This window comes from Mya arenaria, chromosome 12, assembly GCF_026914265.1.
Source record: "Mya arenaria isolate MELC-2E11 chromosome 12, ASM2691426v1".
NCBI classification, from domain to species: domain Eukaryota; kingdom Metazoa; phylum Mollusca; class Bivalvia; order Myida; family Myidae; genus Mya; species Mya arenaria.
The window spans coordinates 67892718-67911970 of record NC_069133.1 but is presented as its reverse complement, the minus strand read 5'-3'; the positions used below and the strand labels follow the sequence as shown (position 1 = coordinate 67911970).

The window sequence follows — 19253 nt, the reverse complement described above, 5'->3', positions numbered from 1 at the left end:
CCATACAAATTATTTTCACTACGCACAAAAGAGTTCCAGCAAAAGATACATTTTTACTTAATTTTGTTTAACTGAGGTGGGAGAAAAAGCATCTACCATAGCCGCTTGTGTAAGATAGGTTCATCCCGACCCTCACGCAGGGTGTTTTGTGGAAACTAGGTAAACCTCATTTCCACAAAACACCCTACGCTCGGGTTGTGATGAACCTATCTTACAGTCTCGGTCATGGAAGATACTTATAGTGTGCATTGTTTTCCATTTTAAGAAAGCACAATGCCCCTATTTTGGCTCACCCTGCCCTTTGTAATTTCTGACTAAAACACTATCATGTATACACCCTTTTAATTAATCGACTTATTGTCCCAGAAGAGTTGCGTCCCTTACCGGAAGTGACGTATTTCGAGGATAAAACATTTTGCAGAGCGGTCATTACTATAAAGATTGTCTCTACACACGCCAGTCATGATATGTGCTTTATATCTTGTCGGAACTGGTAAGTTATTTGCATTGGTAATGTTCTTTAATAAGTACGTCTGAAAATAAGATAAATGCCGCATTTTATCAGAAATCCCGTAATCGAAGTGGTTTTAATTTGGTACGATGTATTTCATCGGGATAATTTTAGAATAGTCTGGTAATACGATGGAGCATCCTTCCATCTTTTAAATCAATTTAAAGTTAGGTTCTTAAAATATTTGGATTGTGGCTGGCCTTTGAATTAGTCTAAAATAAAAGACATGTCCTACGGGATTTTTCCAATCCCTTTTTATTCTCTAAAGTACAGTACAGTACCACTGCTTGTAATATATTATAGCACTGTACATCTAATTATACTTGTTCATTCTTTTTGCATTTTTTTACAGCAATGATGCTAGCTTGTGCTACTGCCAGTGAAATGCAGAACAACAGCGCTGCAGGGTGGAAGGCAACGGAATCTTCAAACTGTTCGTGCAATACAGTATGTGTTATTTAATTAAATTTAATACATATGTTTATATCATAAATAGTACACACAGATAAATTTACGTCATAAATGACATCATCATTATGATATATTTAAATAATTTTCATTAGGCTTCACATAAATATTAACTATTCAACCTTCTTAATTAATCAGGATAGATAACTCTATCTTTTATATTTTATCATTTTTGCCCCGTTATTATGCGACTTAGAAATACTGGTTAAGGTTTTGCATGTTAGCACACATGGTTAATATCTCAGCAACTACTCATGTATTGAATTGAGACTTTAGACAATGGTACTCAACCACCCAATCTACTTGAATAACCAAGTTAGATAACTGTATTTTGCAAATAACGGCCCTTTTTTATTGGACTTAGAAATTCTGCTTAAAATTGTCCGTGTAACCACATTCATGTTAATATCTCAGCAAATACATAATGTATTGCATTGAAATCTAATCTAATTTTACAGTTATCCATGTTTCGCCAAAACTTTTCAATCCTTACACTGAAAAGCGGCGTAATAGTCGAGTGCGCTGTCTCTGTGACAGCTCTTGTTTAATGACTTGGACGCACCATCTCATTTATCCAGTTTAGCGAGTGCACATTTATTTAGTGTATTGTAGACGTCTGCCTTAACAGTATGGTGAAGGTTTTTGCAAGTTCTCTAGAACTAAAATGGCTGCAATCCAAATTGCAAGAGTGAAAAATTGTATAGTAACTGTTCAGATCTAACGACACATTTTTGGACATTTTTAACCATGCATAAGATGAAGCAATTAAGGTCTGTTTTGAATACAGTATTAAATCCATTATCATCGCCTTGCATAGTACATACTTGCACAAATATGTTTAACAGCTAGAAATATGTGTTTTTAAATCCTTTCGTTTATGAAATATATAGAAGCAAGTAATTTGTTTGAGCTCAATACCAATATTGTACAAAATAATATTGTATTGTTACCATCCCTTTACTTATGGATGTTATCCTTGTACTAGTGTTACAATGTTATTCTTTAGTTAAGTCAATAAAATATGAGCTCCGCCCATATTTCGTATTCATAAGTCGCTGTACCTCTGGGGACATTGTTAAATCCATAAAATTTATGAAATTAAATACGCCAGCTGTTGACAGTTTACTTGATATGGGTTTTCAGTCGAGGGCTGCTGACATACCCGGTGCAACATTGCCACAAACCCCAGAAAAGTGCAAGGTCAACGAGCTTCGTGTCTGGTTAAGAAGCAGGAGCCAGAGGGTGGAGACCAAACTGTCCAAGTTGTGCACTTCCATGAAACAGCCTCGATAGAACTGAATCACCAAACGAATCAGTCTGCGATGAACCATGGACACCAAAAACAACTGATCTTCCAAAAACATTTTCTTACCTTGACATTGTCGAGTATTCAAAGAAATCAGGAAAAAACACAACTAACCTTAAAAAGCCGATAGAGAGAGGCTATGCATTTTTTTATGATGCTATGTTTTTGATCAATCAGTTTCAAAAACCTGTGATTCAAGATTTGTGTCGGTGAAGGCAAAGTGATTTTGATCAATAAAAAAACGTGAAGCACCCCATTCATTAGGAGTTGTCTGTGACTCCAAAGGCCAAGTTGAAAGTGGACAATGTTCTTGTGTGGCTGGTATAAGTGGATGGTGTAAACATGTGTATACCCCTGCTTTATGCAATTGACCACACAATAAAGCTACCCTCTCACAGATTGAACTTTTTGATTTTTTGTCTTGGAACGAGCAAATTTTTGTGTAAATATCTGCAACCTAGTGATAAAAGACTGCTGACAGAAGATTAGATCACAGCTTTTCATATTTCCGTCCCAAAATTGATGTTTTATACATTTTTCACCATAAAACATTCAATAATCGAACGGAAATCTGAAAATCTATGATCTGAATTTTTGTCAGCAATAATATATCATTGGGTTGCAGATATTTACGCAAAAAAAAATCTTATTCAAAGACAAAAAATAAAAAGTTTGAAAATCGGTAAATCTGTGAGAGTGCAGCTTTAAAGCTAAACAGTGTTTCTTTATGAAGCCAGATCAGCCGAGGCAAGAAAAGATCTCAATGTCACACCGGAAATTGCAGAAAAACTCTCCAACATCAATCCCCTACTTCTGGGGCTTGTTTGACTGTTGGAAATAATTCTGACAACACTGACTGCAAGATTGGGTTTAGCGTTAAAAAGGGTTCACCTCTATCTTATCAACTTTCTGCCACTGAAGGAGACTTTAGTGTGGCTGAAAACATGAATACTGAAATTGCAGAAGTTCATCAATGCACAGGTGATAGTGATGAGCTGCCAACATATCTTTTAAACCCACATGTGTGCATGCAAATGTCTCCCCAGAAGACATTGCTGCCCTTAAACTGGATGTGACACAGCAGGAAGCAAATGACATCTTCGACAACACCAAACTGCAAGCCAAGTTAGACAGGTGGTTTGAAGTTAGGAAGAAACGTTTGACTGCAAGCAGGTTTGGTCTGATAGCTAAATGAAAAAAGGACAAAGAAAGCTTTGTTAAATCAACTCTTTGCAGAAAAGTGTATTTGAGCAATGATCCAGCAGTGAAATTCGGTAAGGAAAATGAAAAAAAGGCACAGTATGAGTATCAAAAATATATGCAAAATACAAGCTGACCTTGCAGGATGTATGAGTCTGGGTGTGTCATCAACCCAAATTTCCCATGGCCAGCTGCTTCACCTGATGGGATCATGCTCCATGATGATGTCGGCTATGCACTTATTGAGGTCAAGTGCAGCTACTCAAAATGTTATTTGACAGTGTTAGATACCTGCAAAGACCCAGCTTTCTTTTGCAGTGTAATGAATGGCAAAATAAGTTTAAAACGGGATCATGAGTACTATGCTCAGATTCAAGGTCAGCTTGGTGTGTGTGCAGCCAGCTATTGTGATTTTCTTGTTTATACAACAAAAGTTTAAGTATTGAAAGAGTGGCATTTGATGCCGATTACTGGAGGGTCATGACGGAAAACTTGGAGAATTCTTTTCATGTATCTTCGTACCAGCAGTGAAAGATTCAAAGTGATGTTTATGCGCTTTATAAATTTTGTAGATTTTTGACATATGTATTATTTATATTGGTTTTAATGTCTTTCAATTTGTTTGCTCATTTATTAATTTAAACAAATGTGTTGTGTATTTATTTGAATATTTTTACATACTGATCTCACTTAACATGATGATATGGGTGTTTTAATTCAAGTCGAGAAAATATAGTAATAAAATAGTTTATTAAAAACAACCAAGCACTTTTGGTACATATTTGGTGCTCTTGTTTGATTAATAAAACTGTTACTGACCTACATCGTGCGCTGAAACCTGTATGTGCTTCTATCATTTTACTGAAATCCCTTTAATTGTGTTGTAATTATTTCACAGAATATACCAGTAGGCGAGTAGTTCTCGGACACTAGTAGTTCTCAGACACTCGCAATTTTTGCCTCAATTTAGAAGTTACATATCAAGCACCTGATTTAAATCAATCAGGTGTTTGAAAAGTTTCAGCAGGTACCAAATCTTTTCACTAGGTAAGGATTATAAGATGTTAAATTCCAAAAGTTTCCAGTTGTTTACAAAATCACATTTTACCTCCGCTGGGAATCACAATTTTAGTGCGCATGCGTAAAAAGCACAACTTAAAATACGGGCAACAGTTAGGTTAAACTATTAGTTCAGTATACTTCCTTTTTGATGCAGACGACCATCTGCATTTACAAAAATATTGATGTTAAGTCAAGCGTTTACATTACACATGTGCTAAAAATAGATACCATTTATTTCATTTTTATGAGCTTCATGGTTTATGTATATATATACAATTAGATTAGTTTTTAATGAAAAATAATAAGATATATATTACCTACTGGTTTGAATATTTTAAATAGAAAAATCACTTCAGCGCTTGTTTCCCAGTTTTGTTGATCATTTAAGGGTCAGTGTCAGAGAACTACTTCTGTCGAACTAAAATCTAACCCCTTTTGAGCACCACATTCGGAGCCTATGAGAATGGACTAAGTCAATTCAATTTGATTTTGCATTATTTCAACAGAAGAAGAGCTGAAGTTTGTTATAAACATTGGAATATCATATATCTTTTAAAATAAGGATACTTTATCGATAAAACCTCTAAAAGTGTTCGAGAACTACTCGCCTATTGGTATGTGCTGTATTTCAGATCTCACTTAACATGGTGATATGGGTATTTTTATTCTAGACAAGAAAATATAGTTATGAATTAGTTGATTAAAAACAGACGAGCACTTTAGGTACATAGTGCGCTAAAACCTGTAAGTGCTTCTATCATTTATGTGCTGTATTTCAGATCTCACTTAACATGGTGATATGGGTATTTTAATTCTAGTCTAATGAACATATATCAGTTCAATCAAGCCGACAACCATGCAAAGCTTTTGAGTTTATTTAGACTATTCCAAACTGTTGTTGCTATTTTTATAAATTTTTTAATCACTATATTTCTGAGCATTTAAAGCTGCACTCTCACAGATTGACAGTTGTTACTTTTCATAAAAAATGGCTCAGAATCAGCTTATTTTTTACATGTGACTGCTATGAACAGTTTTTAACTAAACTATAATTAAACTATATACACTACGGTCAACAGTGGCTTGAGATTTCAGTCTGCCATTTAGATGTTTTCAAAATATCTGATTACATTCTGTAAGAATCTGAATATATATTACATGTACTCTTAAAGATCTACACAATATGTACCTTCGATTTTTTACTACTCCTTTTTCGGGTGGGTTATTACAGGTACCGTCTGGTTTTGTGGATGTGGCGGCCTGCATAGATAGAGAGACAATGTAGTCCCTAAAACTGTCACTTGGCTATATCCATGGTCTTCCATTTGACCATCAATTACTGAAAAAACAACGGTTTTTGTACTTAGATATGTGTCATTTGTCATTTTATAACATTAAAATATGGTCTTTTTCACACATATTCACGACTGGGCCTGATAAAGTGTTTATTTGTAAAAATCAGGAAAGTCGCGAAAATATGTGACAAACTGATTATTTGCTTTAACCCTTAACCCGCTATGTATTCAATGCATTCATCCTTTGTCTCTGCTGAATTAATACTGGGTAATTAGTGGAAATACACCCATGTCACTTCAATTGTTGTATCTTCTTTATTTCAAGACTAAGAGTATAAAAACCTATATGTATCTTGCATGTTAGAGTCTAAGGTATCCGATGCTAATCTCGAAACAGGTAAATTATATTTATTTTTACCTGCACAGGTGTGTTAATTAGAACATAGGTGGGAAAATGATAAAGTCATTTAGTTTCATACTTTTTATGACATGAATCTGTCCAAAAGGTATATACATATATAGGCAATGAATAACAGTAGCATCTAAGTTGTACATCAAACACAAAATAGGCAAAATTGTTGAAAATATACACAGGTAAAAATACTTGAAATCAAGGTGAATCACATTTTCTCAAACATGTCAATTGTTCACATTTTTTGTTCATACTAAACAGTTAGCACATCTATAAACTATTTTCAAAGTGTTTTATGAAACAAAATTGAAATAAGATGCATATAAAGTATTTTACAGGTGTCTCAGGTAGGTAATTACAGGTAGATATCATGTATTTACATCAGCAAAGTCTGTCATAATTATTTCATCACACAGCTCACACTTATCACACATTATTCAAGATGGTCTTATAGTCCTGGTGTGTGTGATAGATCCTAAAACAATAGGGGTTACACAGAGCTACCTGGCAGTCTGGACACCAGAATGCTGTCTGCTTCCTTTTGTGTCCTTCACGATTTCCTGGCTTGTCGTTGCAAGCAACACAGTCCCGGCATGGCTTGGCACGCTTTGCCCCTGGTTTTGCTGGGATGCTGTCAGGAAAGTGCCTTCCTGTAAGGCGAGCAGGCTTTTCCCCAAGGCTTGGTCTTCCTCGCCGAACAGACTGCCCACGAGGTCCGCCACCTTCCTCAATCAGGGCCTCTACTACGGACTTCCGAAACCCCTCATGGTCCTTCTTCGGGAAGTTTGTGGAATACTTCTCATACAATCTGTAGGCATTTACAATACATATGTTCATTATGTGAAAAAACAGCTTTCTCCACCACTTTTTTGTTTTCCTTGCCACAGTGTTGTACTGGCCAAATTGGTCTAGTAGATCAACGCCTCCCATATGTTTACAATAGTCAACTATGGCCGAGGGCTTCCGAACATTGATGTCTGTGCCATGCTTCTTCTTCCACAGGACACTCATCATTGGGTTGTGGATGGTTGACAGCATATGGACGTCCCGTTTGTCCTTGAACTTCATGGCAAGCATGTTGTTGCCAGTTCTGTAGATGCATTCACCCTCGTTCAGCTTCCGCTTCAGCTGAATGGCTTTCGGCGTACCGATTCTATTCACACGAAGTGTCCCACAAGCGTATGTATTGAGCACATCTAGTTCTGAAAATAGTTCTGGACTTGTATAATAGTTGTCCATATATACATGGTGTCCTTTGGACAACACTCCACACCTAGCCATTAGTCCTACGACCACCTGGGAAGTGAGTGTCAGGTTTTCCGGATCAACCCCTACAGCCTCACAGTAGTTGGTGGTGTCCTCATTCCGTTTTCCTGCATAAACATCAAACCCCAAACAATAGCCACTGCTAGCCTCACACAGCTGGAAGAGTTTGATGCCGAATTTCTGTGGCTTTGCTGGATTGTAGACTTTAATCTTCAACCGACCTTTCCAGGGACATGTTCCTTCGTCAAAGCTCAGGTTCTGTTCTGGCGTGTAGACCTCGGAGAACCTGGCCATGGCATGCGTGATTAGTGGGCGCAGTCTGGTCAATGGATCCCGGTTATCAAGCTCATTCGTCACATGGAAGTTACTCAGAATGATTAGGAACCTGAAGAAATAAATAACACGGTGAAAACATGCTTTTTTATTGAATAAATAAGTAGCCAAAAATATTTTGCAAAGTAAATAATAAAAGTTATAAAAATATATATTTGTTATTGATTTATTTACCCAGATAATACATCATAATTATGGTGAATAAATTTCTTTGTGTTTCTTCATTAGCTTTTACAACATATGAATTGATGCTCAAGACAACTACATCAGAAAGATATGTATCACTGTGTGTAAAAAAAAAAAAAAAAAAAAAAAGTTTAGATATATAATGACCTGTCTCGTGTCATGGTCTTCCCAAAGAAAGGGATCTCTGTGGATGGGTCTGTTGACCAGTAGGACTCGATTTCCGACTTGAAAACAAGTCCCATATTGATTACGACAGCAAGAAACACCTTCATTTCCTCCACCGAAACGGGCGACCATTTTCTCAAACGACTGTTTGGTTTCAGTGCGTTTCCTGCTTCCAGAATCCTTATCTTGTTAGCCGCATAGACGTTGGTCTCTGTCGTCAACTTTTCGATAAGTTCATTGTCAACAAATAGCTTAAAAAAGTCTATAGGATCACATGAGTCCAAAGCTACATTGAGTCGGGATTTTATAGATTTTCTTCCGAGTACTCGAGTAGTGATTTGGTACTCGAGTACTCTGACGTTCGATCGAGTACTCGGGTACTTGTTGCTATCCCTAGTAATATGTAAATTAGCAAAGCCCTGACTCCGTGTGGATAGAGAATTTGATGTTTAAAAAGACCAGTCGACCCCTTCAGGGTTGAGCATGCTTTTTCCTAAAGGGACCTTGTTGGCATCACACATTGCATTTTACATTTTCTCAATTTCAAATTAGAAAAAAAGGCAGTTTTTCCCTTAGTGAAAATGCCTATTGAATATGGCTCCAGACCCTTATCTTGTTGCCTTTATAATACTTCAGTTCAGAAGTTCTATAAGCTATTACATGTATATGTACACTACTTATGATCAATAAGAACTTTCTCAAATTGATTATGAATGCAGTTTACCAGTTTCAGACCTTCTTGTTGCAGATTCTGCCGATTGCGTAATTCCAGAGCACGAGGCCAATTTTCCAGCCATGTGGATTTGACATCTCCAGCAGAACTAAAGCCAGGATTAATATTAGACTCCTTAACAGCATGGTGAGCTTCTGCTGAATTTATTAGGCAGGCTATATATAGTTAACACCGCCAGAAGTCCAGTGTTACAGCTTTCTTTTCATCAATTTTACAAAAAGTACCCAGAATACCTCAAACAAAATGCAACATTGAAAACTTTGGGGACCACTGATTCTAAATGTTGTTCCATTATCTAAAGAAAGTCTTTTAAATGCTTTAAAATCAGACAATTAAAAAGGATTTTTATTGATTTTAAGAGGCCTTGTTGACTTTCATTTCTTATTGGGGAGGGCAGATTAGATTCGAGGTGGGGATGCAGGCCTTTTTTTTATAGTACCCAACTATACGACCAATTCCCAAAGCTGTAAATATATTTTTCCCAGTCCTGAAAAAAACATTAATCAAAAGTAATGAAGTAATTTTTTTTTAGGAAAGCCATTTTTACCTGTACTACTCATTCAATATTCCTATAAATTATGTGATGTTAAGTTTTTGGGATATTTAGATTAAAAAATCGTTGATTTCCATCAAGTTCAGAGATAAGTATGAAATGTAATTTCGGCAGATTTCGCAATGCATATTTTTCCAAAATGTCTAGGGTCTGTTCCAAAAAGGGCAGAAAAGCCCTGGGGTGTAAGTGATAAGAAAGTTAAACTGTTGTATAAGGATTTTTTGCACTTTTTTAGTCACCATTTTCAAGTGAACCCATTTCATTCTGAGACCCAGTTAGATATGATACCTTGAATATCTGGGCATTTTCCAATAACTGATAAGCCATCTGCCTTTTTTATGACCATTGTGTTGTATAAACACTAATAACTTCTTTATTATTGGTACAAGACCCAATAAAGATTACATATTTGGAAAGGAAATAAAAATATGCACATGTTTATGTAAGTTTTATTAGCAAATGATTTTAAATAAATTATTTTTTGCAAGTTAACCAGGTGATGATGAAAAAAAAAACACCAAAAAATAAATATGCACAAATTGAAAGCAAAAAAAGCACACATAATTTTTTTTCAAAAGTCACATAATCCAATGTATGAAAGTTTCTAAATTAATCTGTCTTTAAAATGCAGAAAGAATTATGCATATATTTCAAATCTATAAAAAGTTATAACAGTTTATATCATCCCATGTCCACTTCGGAGCAAATCGGGCGGGTGGATGTTCATCGCGATGTTGGTTGGAATAGCAGTTTGAATCCTCGACCAGTAAGGTCCAGAAGTCTTGCCCCCATAACAGTTTAATTGATAAATGACAGTAATGCAATATCCTGGCTTTCTTGGGTCATATTGTTCTTTAGGACCACCATTCTTTGTATTCCCACTTGGAAACCTTGGGGTGATCCTCTTTGTCATCCAATCATTCTAGAACTCCTCAAGATCGTCATAAAAACTCCACCAAATAATGCAAATGTCATAGTTTGTGATTTCTATCGATGTTTTAATATGTCTTCTGTTTGTATCAAACAAATTCACATAAACTTCGTCATTATAACCATCCCAATATCACTATCGTCACTGTGGTCGAGAGTCCTATCCATTTCAACCAAAATTTGCATCAAAATCGCAATAAAAAGCTTAAATTTAACTCGATTTTTGAGTTTTAAAATTATTTCTTCATTAAAATTTTCTGCGCATAACATCCGGTCATTCCGGAAAACGTATAAACCGGAAACAATACAGTCAAAACGAAAGTAAATAAAGTGAAAGTTCAGTACGTCAAAAACTACACCTTTTGGTGTATCCCGCATGTAAAGGGTAACTACACCAAAAGGTGTATCCCGAATGAAATGGGTTAATAATTGTATATCTGCATTATGTGATAAAAATAAATCAAATTTTACAAGTTTTATATTTATACCCCCGACAAACGAAGTTTGAAGGGGGTATATTGGAGTCACCCTTTGGTCGTTCGGTCGGTTTGTCGGTCGGTCAGTCTGTTGCAATTTACCTTGTCCGGAGCATAACTTAAAAACTAGGGGATGGAATTGAATTAAACTTCATACAATGGTAGAGCATAATGAGAGGAACAGCAGTGTTCAAGAACCATAACTCTACCTAAGCTAATTACTGAGTTATTGCCCTTATTTGTTTTTTGCTGTCAGTTTTTTTTTCCAGACATTAACTTGCAAACTACCAGATGGAATTTACAACTTTATACAATGGTAAGGCACAATGAAATGGGAAGGGCAGTGCACAAGAACCATAAATATTTCAGCTAATCACAGAGTTACTGCCCTTTGTTACTTTTTTCTTGTCCGGAGCATAACTTGAAAAATATTGGATGGAATTTAATTAAACTTCATACATTGATAGATCATAATGAGAGGGAGTGCAGTGTACAGGAACCGCAATTCTGTTTTAGCTAATTACAGAGTTACTGCCCTTTGTTACTTTCTCTTGTCCGGATCATAACTTGAAAACTATCGGATGAAATTTAATAAAACTTCATACAGTGATAGATCATAATGAGAGGAAGTGCAGTGTACAGGAACCGCAACTCTATTTCAGCCAATTACAGAGTTACTGCCCTTTGTTACTTTATTCTTGTCCAGAGCATAACTTGAAAACTATTGAATGGAATGTAATAAAACTTTATACAATGTTACAGCACAACATTTTTTTGTCAAACTTTTGTCCGGACAGTAACTTGAAAAGTGCTAGATGAAATTTCATAAATTCATACAATGATAAATCATAATGAGAGGCGGCGTTCGGGGGTATGAATCACCTTCAGTGATAGCTCTGGTTTTGATCTATGATATTCAAGTATGGAAATTCATCATTTCATTGACAATTCAATGTTTTGCTATCATTAAGCTCTAAAATATACATTTTGTGTGGAGGGAAGGGGTAGAGAACAAGTATAACACAAAAGCTGTTTCATGTGTTAAAATAAAAATATTTTAATCATATCTGGAGAAACATCAAATTTTGTCTGATGTTCAGTTCTCAGGAAATGTTACCCTGTTTGAGAGCTGATTCCATCAATGAGTAACAGTGTCTTTTAATTGCTGGCGCGGTACAATTTTTCTTAGCAAAAGGAAAAAAAGTGTATTTCTCTCTAAGATTCACATTTAAGAGTTAAGAAAGTATTACAGTCAAAACTTGTTATGTCAAGTTTACCGGAACCTTAGGAAAAAGTCATTATAACAAACATTCTACACATCTGATTAATTTTACAAAAGAATATCCTCTGAATCCCAACACATTTTGAGCCTGATTTATGTTTTATGTTAATGCATCTGCAATTGAACTCTTTGACACAACCGGAAAATCGAGATATCAGATGTCCACATTTTGAGTTTGGACTGAAATTTTTAAAGTTTGAAGAAGTTTAGGATTGCATTAAAGAATCACGGGACAATTATATAATAAAATGTTTTACTCTTTGATATCATAATTGTAAAAAAATACCAAAATTAAACAAAAATAATCCAGTCGTAGACCAGGATCGAACCGTCGCCAAAATTGCAGTCCAAGTTTGTATCCACTGTGTTAGGAAGGTTTACTTTAAACATTTGGAATATTTAGGCTTATACCGAACTTAGTACCGTATTTCCCCGACTATAATGCGATCTGCTTTTAAGATGATCTGCTAACTTTGCCCATGAAATCCAGCACTTAAAATTCTCAAGTCTGTGATAATGTTCAAGCTTAACAGTCAATTATCAACTGAATTTGTTCATTTGCTTAGGAGTATTGATTTTTAATTTCCGATCGCATGGTATGTTTGAACCAGCCTAGACGCAATTTTGGGAGTTAAGTGGGTTCATACGGTATTTGATTGACCCATTTAAATACAAACCATTGCAGTGCATCTTTGCTCTTTACACAGCTTGTGCTGTGACATCACAAATTGTACTGTTTGATCTGCAGCCAACAAACTGGACACATTCTATTATGTGTTAATAAGTTAAATTTTCGCTGGTGTTTGTTTGGATTGCAGTTGATGGGATTTAAATCTTGAGAAATAAATAACCATTGATGATTGCGGATAAATCAATGTAACGATTAATTGAATGTGTATTGAAATCTGCCAGTTACCATGTAACAAGTTAACAATTCTGCTTTAAAGTTTTCATTTTATGTAATAAAATCAAGAGTTTTTATCCAATGGTAATCAAACTTGGTCAGACTATTTGTCGGCATGTTATTTTGAATATATATATATGAATACGGGTCATCCCGGGTCAAATTCTAGGTCACTAGGTCACATCTTAGGAAAATCATTCCACAACATAAATACAACAATTTGTCAAATCTTTATGAAACTTGGTCAGAATATTTGTCTGCTTAATATCTTGAAAGATTTTTAATATGGGTCATCCCCGGTCAAAATCTAGGTCACAAGCTCAAATCTTAGGAGAAAGAATTCCACGGCCATAAAAATTCATTAATTTTTGTCAAATCTTTATGAATATTGCTCAGAATATTTGTCTACTTGTTTTCTTAAACATTTGTGAATATTGGTCACCTCAGATCAAAAACTAGGTCAAATCTTAGGAAATATTTTCCCAATGTCTTAAAAAAAATTCTCAAATTTTCATGAAACTTTTTCATTATTTTTTCTCCAGAATATCTTAGTCACATTAAAGTATAATAAAAAAAACATAGCCAAAATTACAGTTTTTTCCTGCAGGATATTGATTATATTTTTTTCAATCTTCATGACATTTGGTTACTTTACTTACATAAACACACGTGCACACATGCTTTCACACTGGCACACACAACATCTACCTATCAGCACCACAGTGAAACTACAGACTACCACTCTGGCATGGACCATATATATGTCTCAGATATGCCTGACAAAACAGATGTTATGGAAACCTTCTTGAATGACCACAAAGCTGTCTGGATTGCCTTTTAAGTGTTTACCATTATCATTAAAGGTTAACCATTTCATATAATCATGCCTACACAATGCTTACCAAACCTATCAATATCAGTCAACAAATAAATTCAATTGCTATTTTATAAACACACATCCCAATCATGAATTTCATATCTTCCCATATTTTACAAAAATTTAAATTTTTATTAACTTTAAAAATATCTTAGATGATAAAGTGTGTTGTCTAGGCTCATAAACTAGGTCTCTGGGACAGATCTTATTGGAAAAGCTGATGTATTTATTAAATGTTAATTTTTTCCTCACACAAATGGAATACCGTAAATGACTGGGTATTAGACGCACTTTTTTTCCTCAGATTTTGATGCAAAAAATGCCTGCGTATAATACTCAGTAACATTTTTTTGAACTTTTTTTCTGAGGTCAATTTCAAGCCGAGAGTTTGTTTAGATTTATGTAGAAAGGGATGTTACTCGCGTCATATTGATCGAGTATATACGGGTTAAAACGGCAGTTGAAGATCGGGATACGGTATATCGTAAGACGTTTATAATTTCAACAAAAATATTTTTCGATTAAAGTTACCGTGATTCACCTAAGAGTTCGGACACTCTAAATATTTGGACACCCATAATTATTTCCCAAAATAATTTATTTTGCGTACCTAATTTTCGGGCACCCAAAGGACATCAATCATAACTTTCATAGTTACCAAGTTTCACAGACGAAGATTATTGATTTTTATCTTTACAATGCCTGGCTAGATTACCTAACCGTATACACCACTGAGACAATTTAATTAGTTACTACCCATCCTAAACGATTTATTGCCTGTTGAAAAGGAAGTGTGATATATTTATTTGAGGATTAAACAAACAACAAGGGCAATCAAGGGATTAAGAAAACATCGACATGGCATGTTTGTAAAACGATCTGCCAATAAGCTTTTAAACGTTAGTCTGCATCGTCAAATGAAAAATCTGGTTTTAATGCGGCGTTGCCGCATTGGCGTCTTGTTGTTCAAAATATTTTAATTTTAAAGGTAGCAAAATATGTCTCCTGTCATAAACTAGGTCTCTGGGACAGATCTTATTGGAAAAGCTGATGTATTTATAAAATGTTAATTTTTTCCTCACACAAATGGAATAGTTTCTGTTGATCAGGTTAATATTTGTATGAACGATATCTCCGATAAGTATAAATATTGGTCTTTTGGGTAAAAAATACTAGCTCAAATATTAGGTTTTGCAAAATTGCATCGTCAAATAAAAAATCTGGTTTTATTGTGGCGTTGCCGCATTGGCGTCTTGTTGTTCAAAATATTTTAATTTTAAAGGTAGCAAAATATGTCTCCTGTGATAAACAACATGTTTGGACCGATAACAAGCCTTATATCGGGTGTTCATCATAGTGAAACAAATCAGTTGGTCGTCTTAATCCGATGGGTGTGATCGAGTCACTTTTATTGGGGTGTCATCAACAGACAATAAATCAGTCAGTCAAATACCTCATGTTGAATATTCCTGATTCTGACTCTATTCTTTATGAATTTCTTATAGACTTTATGAATTTCTTATAGACTTGAGGAAATAAGGTAATATCACATCATGACATCTACTAGCCAATCACGCATAAGAAAGAATTCTACTCTTCTAGCCAATCACGCATAAGAAAGAATTCTACTCTACTAGCCAATCACGCATAAGAAAGAATTCTTCTATAAGTAATCTTTTTTAATGGAAAAATACGAAAAAATTGCAAAACAATAAATTAAACTATGTGGTACTACACTTAGTAAGTTACCAAGTTGATACCAAGTTTATGTCAGTTTCAGACATTTTTTCACTATTTTACCATACAGTGTAAATCAAAAACAAAATGCTTCCTAGGGTTGTTGTATCCCTTCAAGAAGATCTTAAAAATAATGTATCTTTCCAATTAGTTAGCATTTGATGATGTATACATTGCTTTCATGTATGTATTTTCAAGCCTTTACACATGATTTATATCATATTTCAAGACCTTAATGTGATTTTGAATGATATTTTTCAAGACCTTGGTTGGATGGATTCAGAGATGACCCCAGAGATGCGGCATGGACATTATAGGCAGTGACTAAAATATGATGATAGTAGAAAAACAAAACTTCATATGGTTGTCGGGTGTTAAATTTGTGGGAAAATAGTGTCAAAGCTGAAATATCTAAATTCATGCACATGCATAATAAAGTGGTGAACTGGAGTAATTTGAAATATAACAAAAAAGAGAATGTTGTTGTAGACAAGACCCTACAATATTGCATGTGAAGCAGCAGTTTAAAGAAATCCAACTTAATTCAAGGCACAGGCAAATGAATCCATAAGACAGGTTATAAAGACTATCTCAAACCAGCCTCTGAAACAGTGTACAAGACAGCTTATGACATTGGCGAGGTATGACATATATTGCTTGATTTGTGATAAGGTTTTAATGCATTCTTAAATTCTGAGAGCAGTACCCCTTAAACTTTTGCAAACAGAATTATTACAGATTGCTTTGTATTGCAATTATACCTTAAAATGAAGTAAGCACAAAACAACATACCAGTGAATAATAGTTATTGCACTGACTACCTGAGCAATTGGTATAATACACAATGCAGTGGTGTTTAGTGAGAGCACAAGGGTTTGTACTGTATATAAATGCAGTTTCCCAGATTTACACTCTTTTGCAGATACTGCCCAGGGCGAAGTTCTGGTGCACCGGGGCGGTATTCCAGCTGTGTGGAATCGACAACTCAAGCTGAACTGAGGCCAGGAACAATATCAGACTTCTTAGCAGCATGGTGAGCTTTTGCGTATTTATTCCAAGGCTTTTAAACTCCGACAGACATTGGGAGCTCCTCAGCCTTTTTTATCAAAAACAACCATGGATGTATATGGTCAGTTTTGATTGTCAGAAAACAGTTCTTTTCAAGTTTGCTGCAAGTAAATCACATATAGTAATTTTATTTACTATAAAATTATATTGCAGTAAAAATAAATGACTTAACAGGACACATACAGGGGTCGACACTAACCATTTTTCTAAGGGATCCCGAAGAGACACGAACATTTGAAATCAGGCCCCAATATCACGAAAATACTTAAGTCAAATCTCAAACTTAGTCTCAACTCATTTCACCGCATAAAATCATAATATTCTTCAAAATCTTGTATGTTTTATACGTTTTGAAAACGTATTATCTCATAGAATATGTTGATAGACAGATTTTGTCAATATTTCAAAGAAAACTAATTCTAGAGCAAAAAAATATACTTGAGTATTTTAAAGAATAGGGAATGTACTCAAATACATTTTTGGATGTAGAATATATTTCCCTGGGAATTCGACCAAAGGCTTTTATCAGCATATTCTATCATAGAATGAGCTTATAAAACTGTAAAAAACATATATGAGTTTTAATAAAATTTGATGCTTTATGGTAAAATATGTTAACCCTTTAGCACATAGACAAGTGGCCAGATTACACCTCCCAGTCAATAGCCATCTTACTGATAAGCAGTCCTTATCTGTATAGGTACTTCTCTGGATATTTGAAAATGAGAAAATGAATACAGCAGTATGACCTTAAAATCAATGTTACTCCAAATAAATGTGTCCAAATCTTTTTTATGTGAATACATTTTTTATAGATAATTAAATTATCTAATAAATGGTGTCAATGATGAAATATTAAATTATTTTATTTCAGCTGTGAATGTATTTTCAAGATGGAATTGTAACATTTCTTTGAAATGTCATAAGTGCATTAAATCAAAGGGTAATAAAATGCTGGGATCGATCTAATTTTTATTACCCCTATCATAAAAAAGACCCATCTGGATTAAAAAGCCGACAATTTATGTTCTTGTGTATTAATACACAGAAATATGTCAGGAATATCCGGTGTCATCCAGCTTAGAGATCCAGTCCAAGGTGTCTGTTTAACTTTATTTAACCCCCTCATAAAATTGTTTACAAAAAAAGAAAGCCGATAAATGATTTTCCGGTATGAATAAAAAGATCTAGATCAAACAAAACGCTTGCACATGACCTATTTTACAGCCAAAACTATGATGGACATTATATAAGCTTCACAGAAAATTTACCCATCATTTTCTCATTTACTAATTGTTTCTTTTGTTTGTAAACAAAATATTACCTTTAAGTAAATATAATCTCAATTGATTTTAATGGTAAACTGAACTGACGTAATATATTTACTGATTTACGCATCAAGGAATTTGGGGGAAATTCCATACAGTACTTAGCCATACATGCCATATCCCCCGGTGGGGGGAAAAATCCCCCCGAATTTCGATCCATCCCCCGGTCTTCCGGCGGGAGATAAAAATCCCCCGGAATTAATAAGAAAAAATTATTATTATTTTTTTTTTTTTTTGAAATTTTCCATCAGGCAATAATGACAAAGTAAGTGAAACCACAGTATGTGAGTGAAACTGAATGCAAAGAAACAACTCCGGTAAACGGACATTTGCCCCCCCGGACATTTGCCCCCCCCCGGATGTTTGCCCCCCTTTTGGACCATGGCGGACATTTGCCCCCCCGCCGTTTTCGAGGGGGCGGACATTTGCCCCCCCTCAATGTTCGAGGGGGCGGACATTTGCCCCCCCTCCATTTTCGATGGGGCGGACATTTGCGATAACTTTAATAATCTTACAAACCATTCAGAGAACAGAAACGTATTTTTTGCTGTATATACTTGTATATATGAGTGCTATAAATGTGCTATATGACTTCTGATTTGAAATAAAAATATTATAAAAGGATTTACATTGTTGTCTTACCTAAGCCTACATCGTCACATGTGTGACCTGAACGGTGTAATCTGTATTTATATGTAATTAGTGACAAACATACAAACTGGTGTAAATCGGTTGGCAGTTTGCACGTAAATTGAACAAATAGTTAAAGAAAAAAATGTTCATTTTTTTTATATATTAATATATTTTTAATATCTTGGTATAAACTTATAAAACCGGGGGGGGGCAAATGTCCGCCCCCTCGAAAACGGCGGGGGGGGCAAATGTCCGCCCCCTCGAAAACGGCGGGGGGGCAAATGTCCGCGATGGTCCAAAAGGGGGGCAAACATCCGGGGGGGCAAACATCCGGGGGGGCAAATGTCCTAGAATCAACAACTCCACGAGGGTGAAATGTCAAAAGGAAACTTTTACAACAAGTGATCAATTAATTTGTAGTAATTATCAAAGGCAAAGAAATATTACTATTTTGGAAGGAAGAAATCAATTATTTATTCTATTCTCTTATTGTCTGAAAGTCATCAAGCTGATAGAATTAAGCACATT

General features: G+C 35.0%; 1 protein-coding gene across 1 annotated transcript; it reads right to left on the bottom strand.

Moving 5' to 3' along the window:
- Window positions 1-6680: 6680 nt before the first annotated feature.
- LOC128210914 (piggyBac transposable element-derived protein 4-like) lies at window positions 6681-9001 on the bottom strand. The gene is made up of 3 exons (XM_052915260.1): window positions 8929-9001; window positions 8187-8466; window positions 6681-7905 (listed from the first exon to the last, which is right to left on the bottom strand). The coding sequence occupies exons 1-3, from the start codon at window positions 8999-9001 to the stop codon at window positions 6681-6683; spliced, it is 1578 nt and encodes a 525-aa protein (XP_052771220.1).
- Between the last annotated feature and the right edge of the window lie 10252 nt (window positions 9002-19253).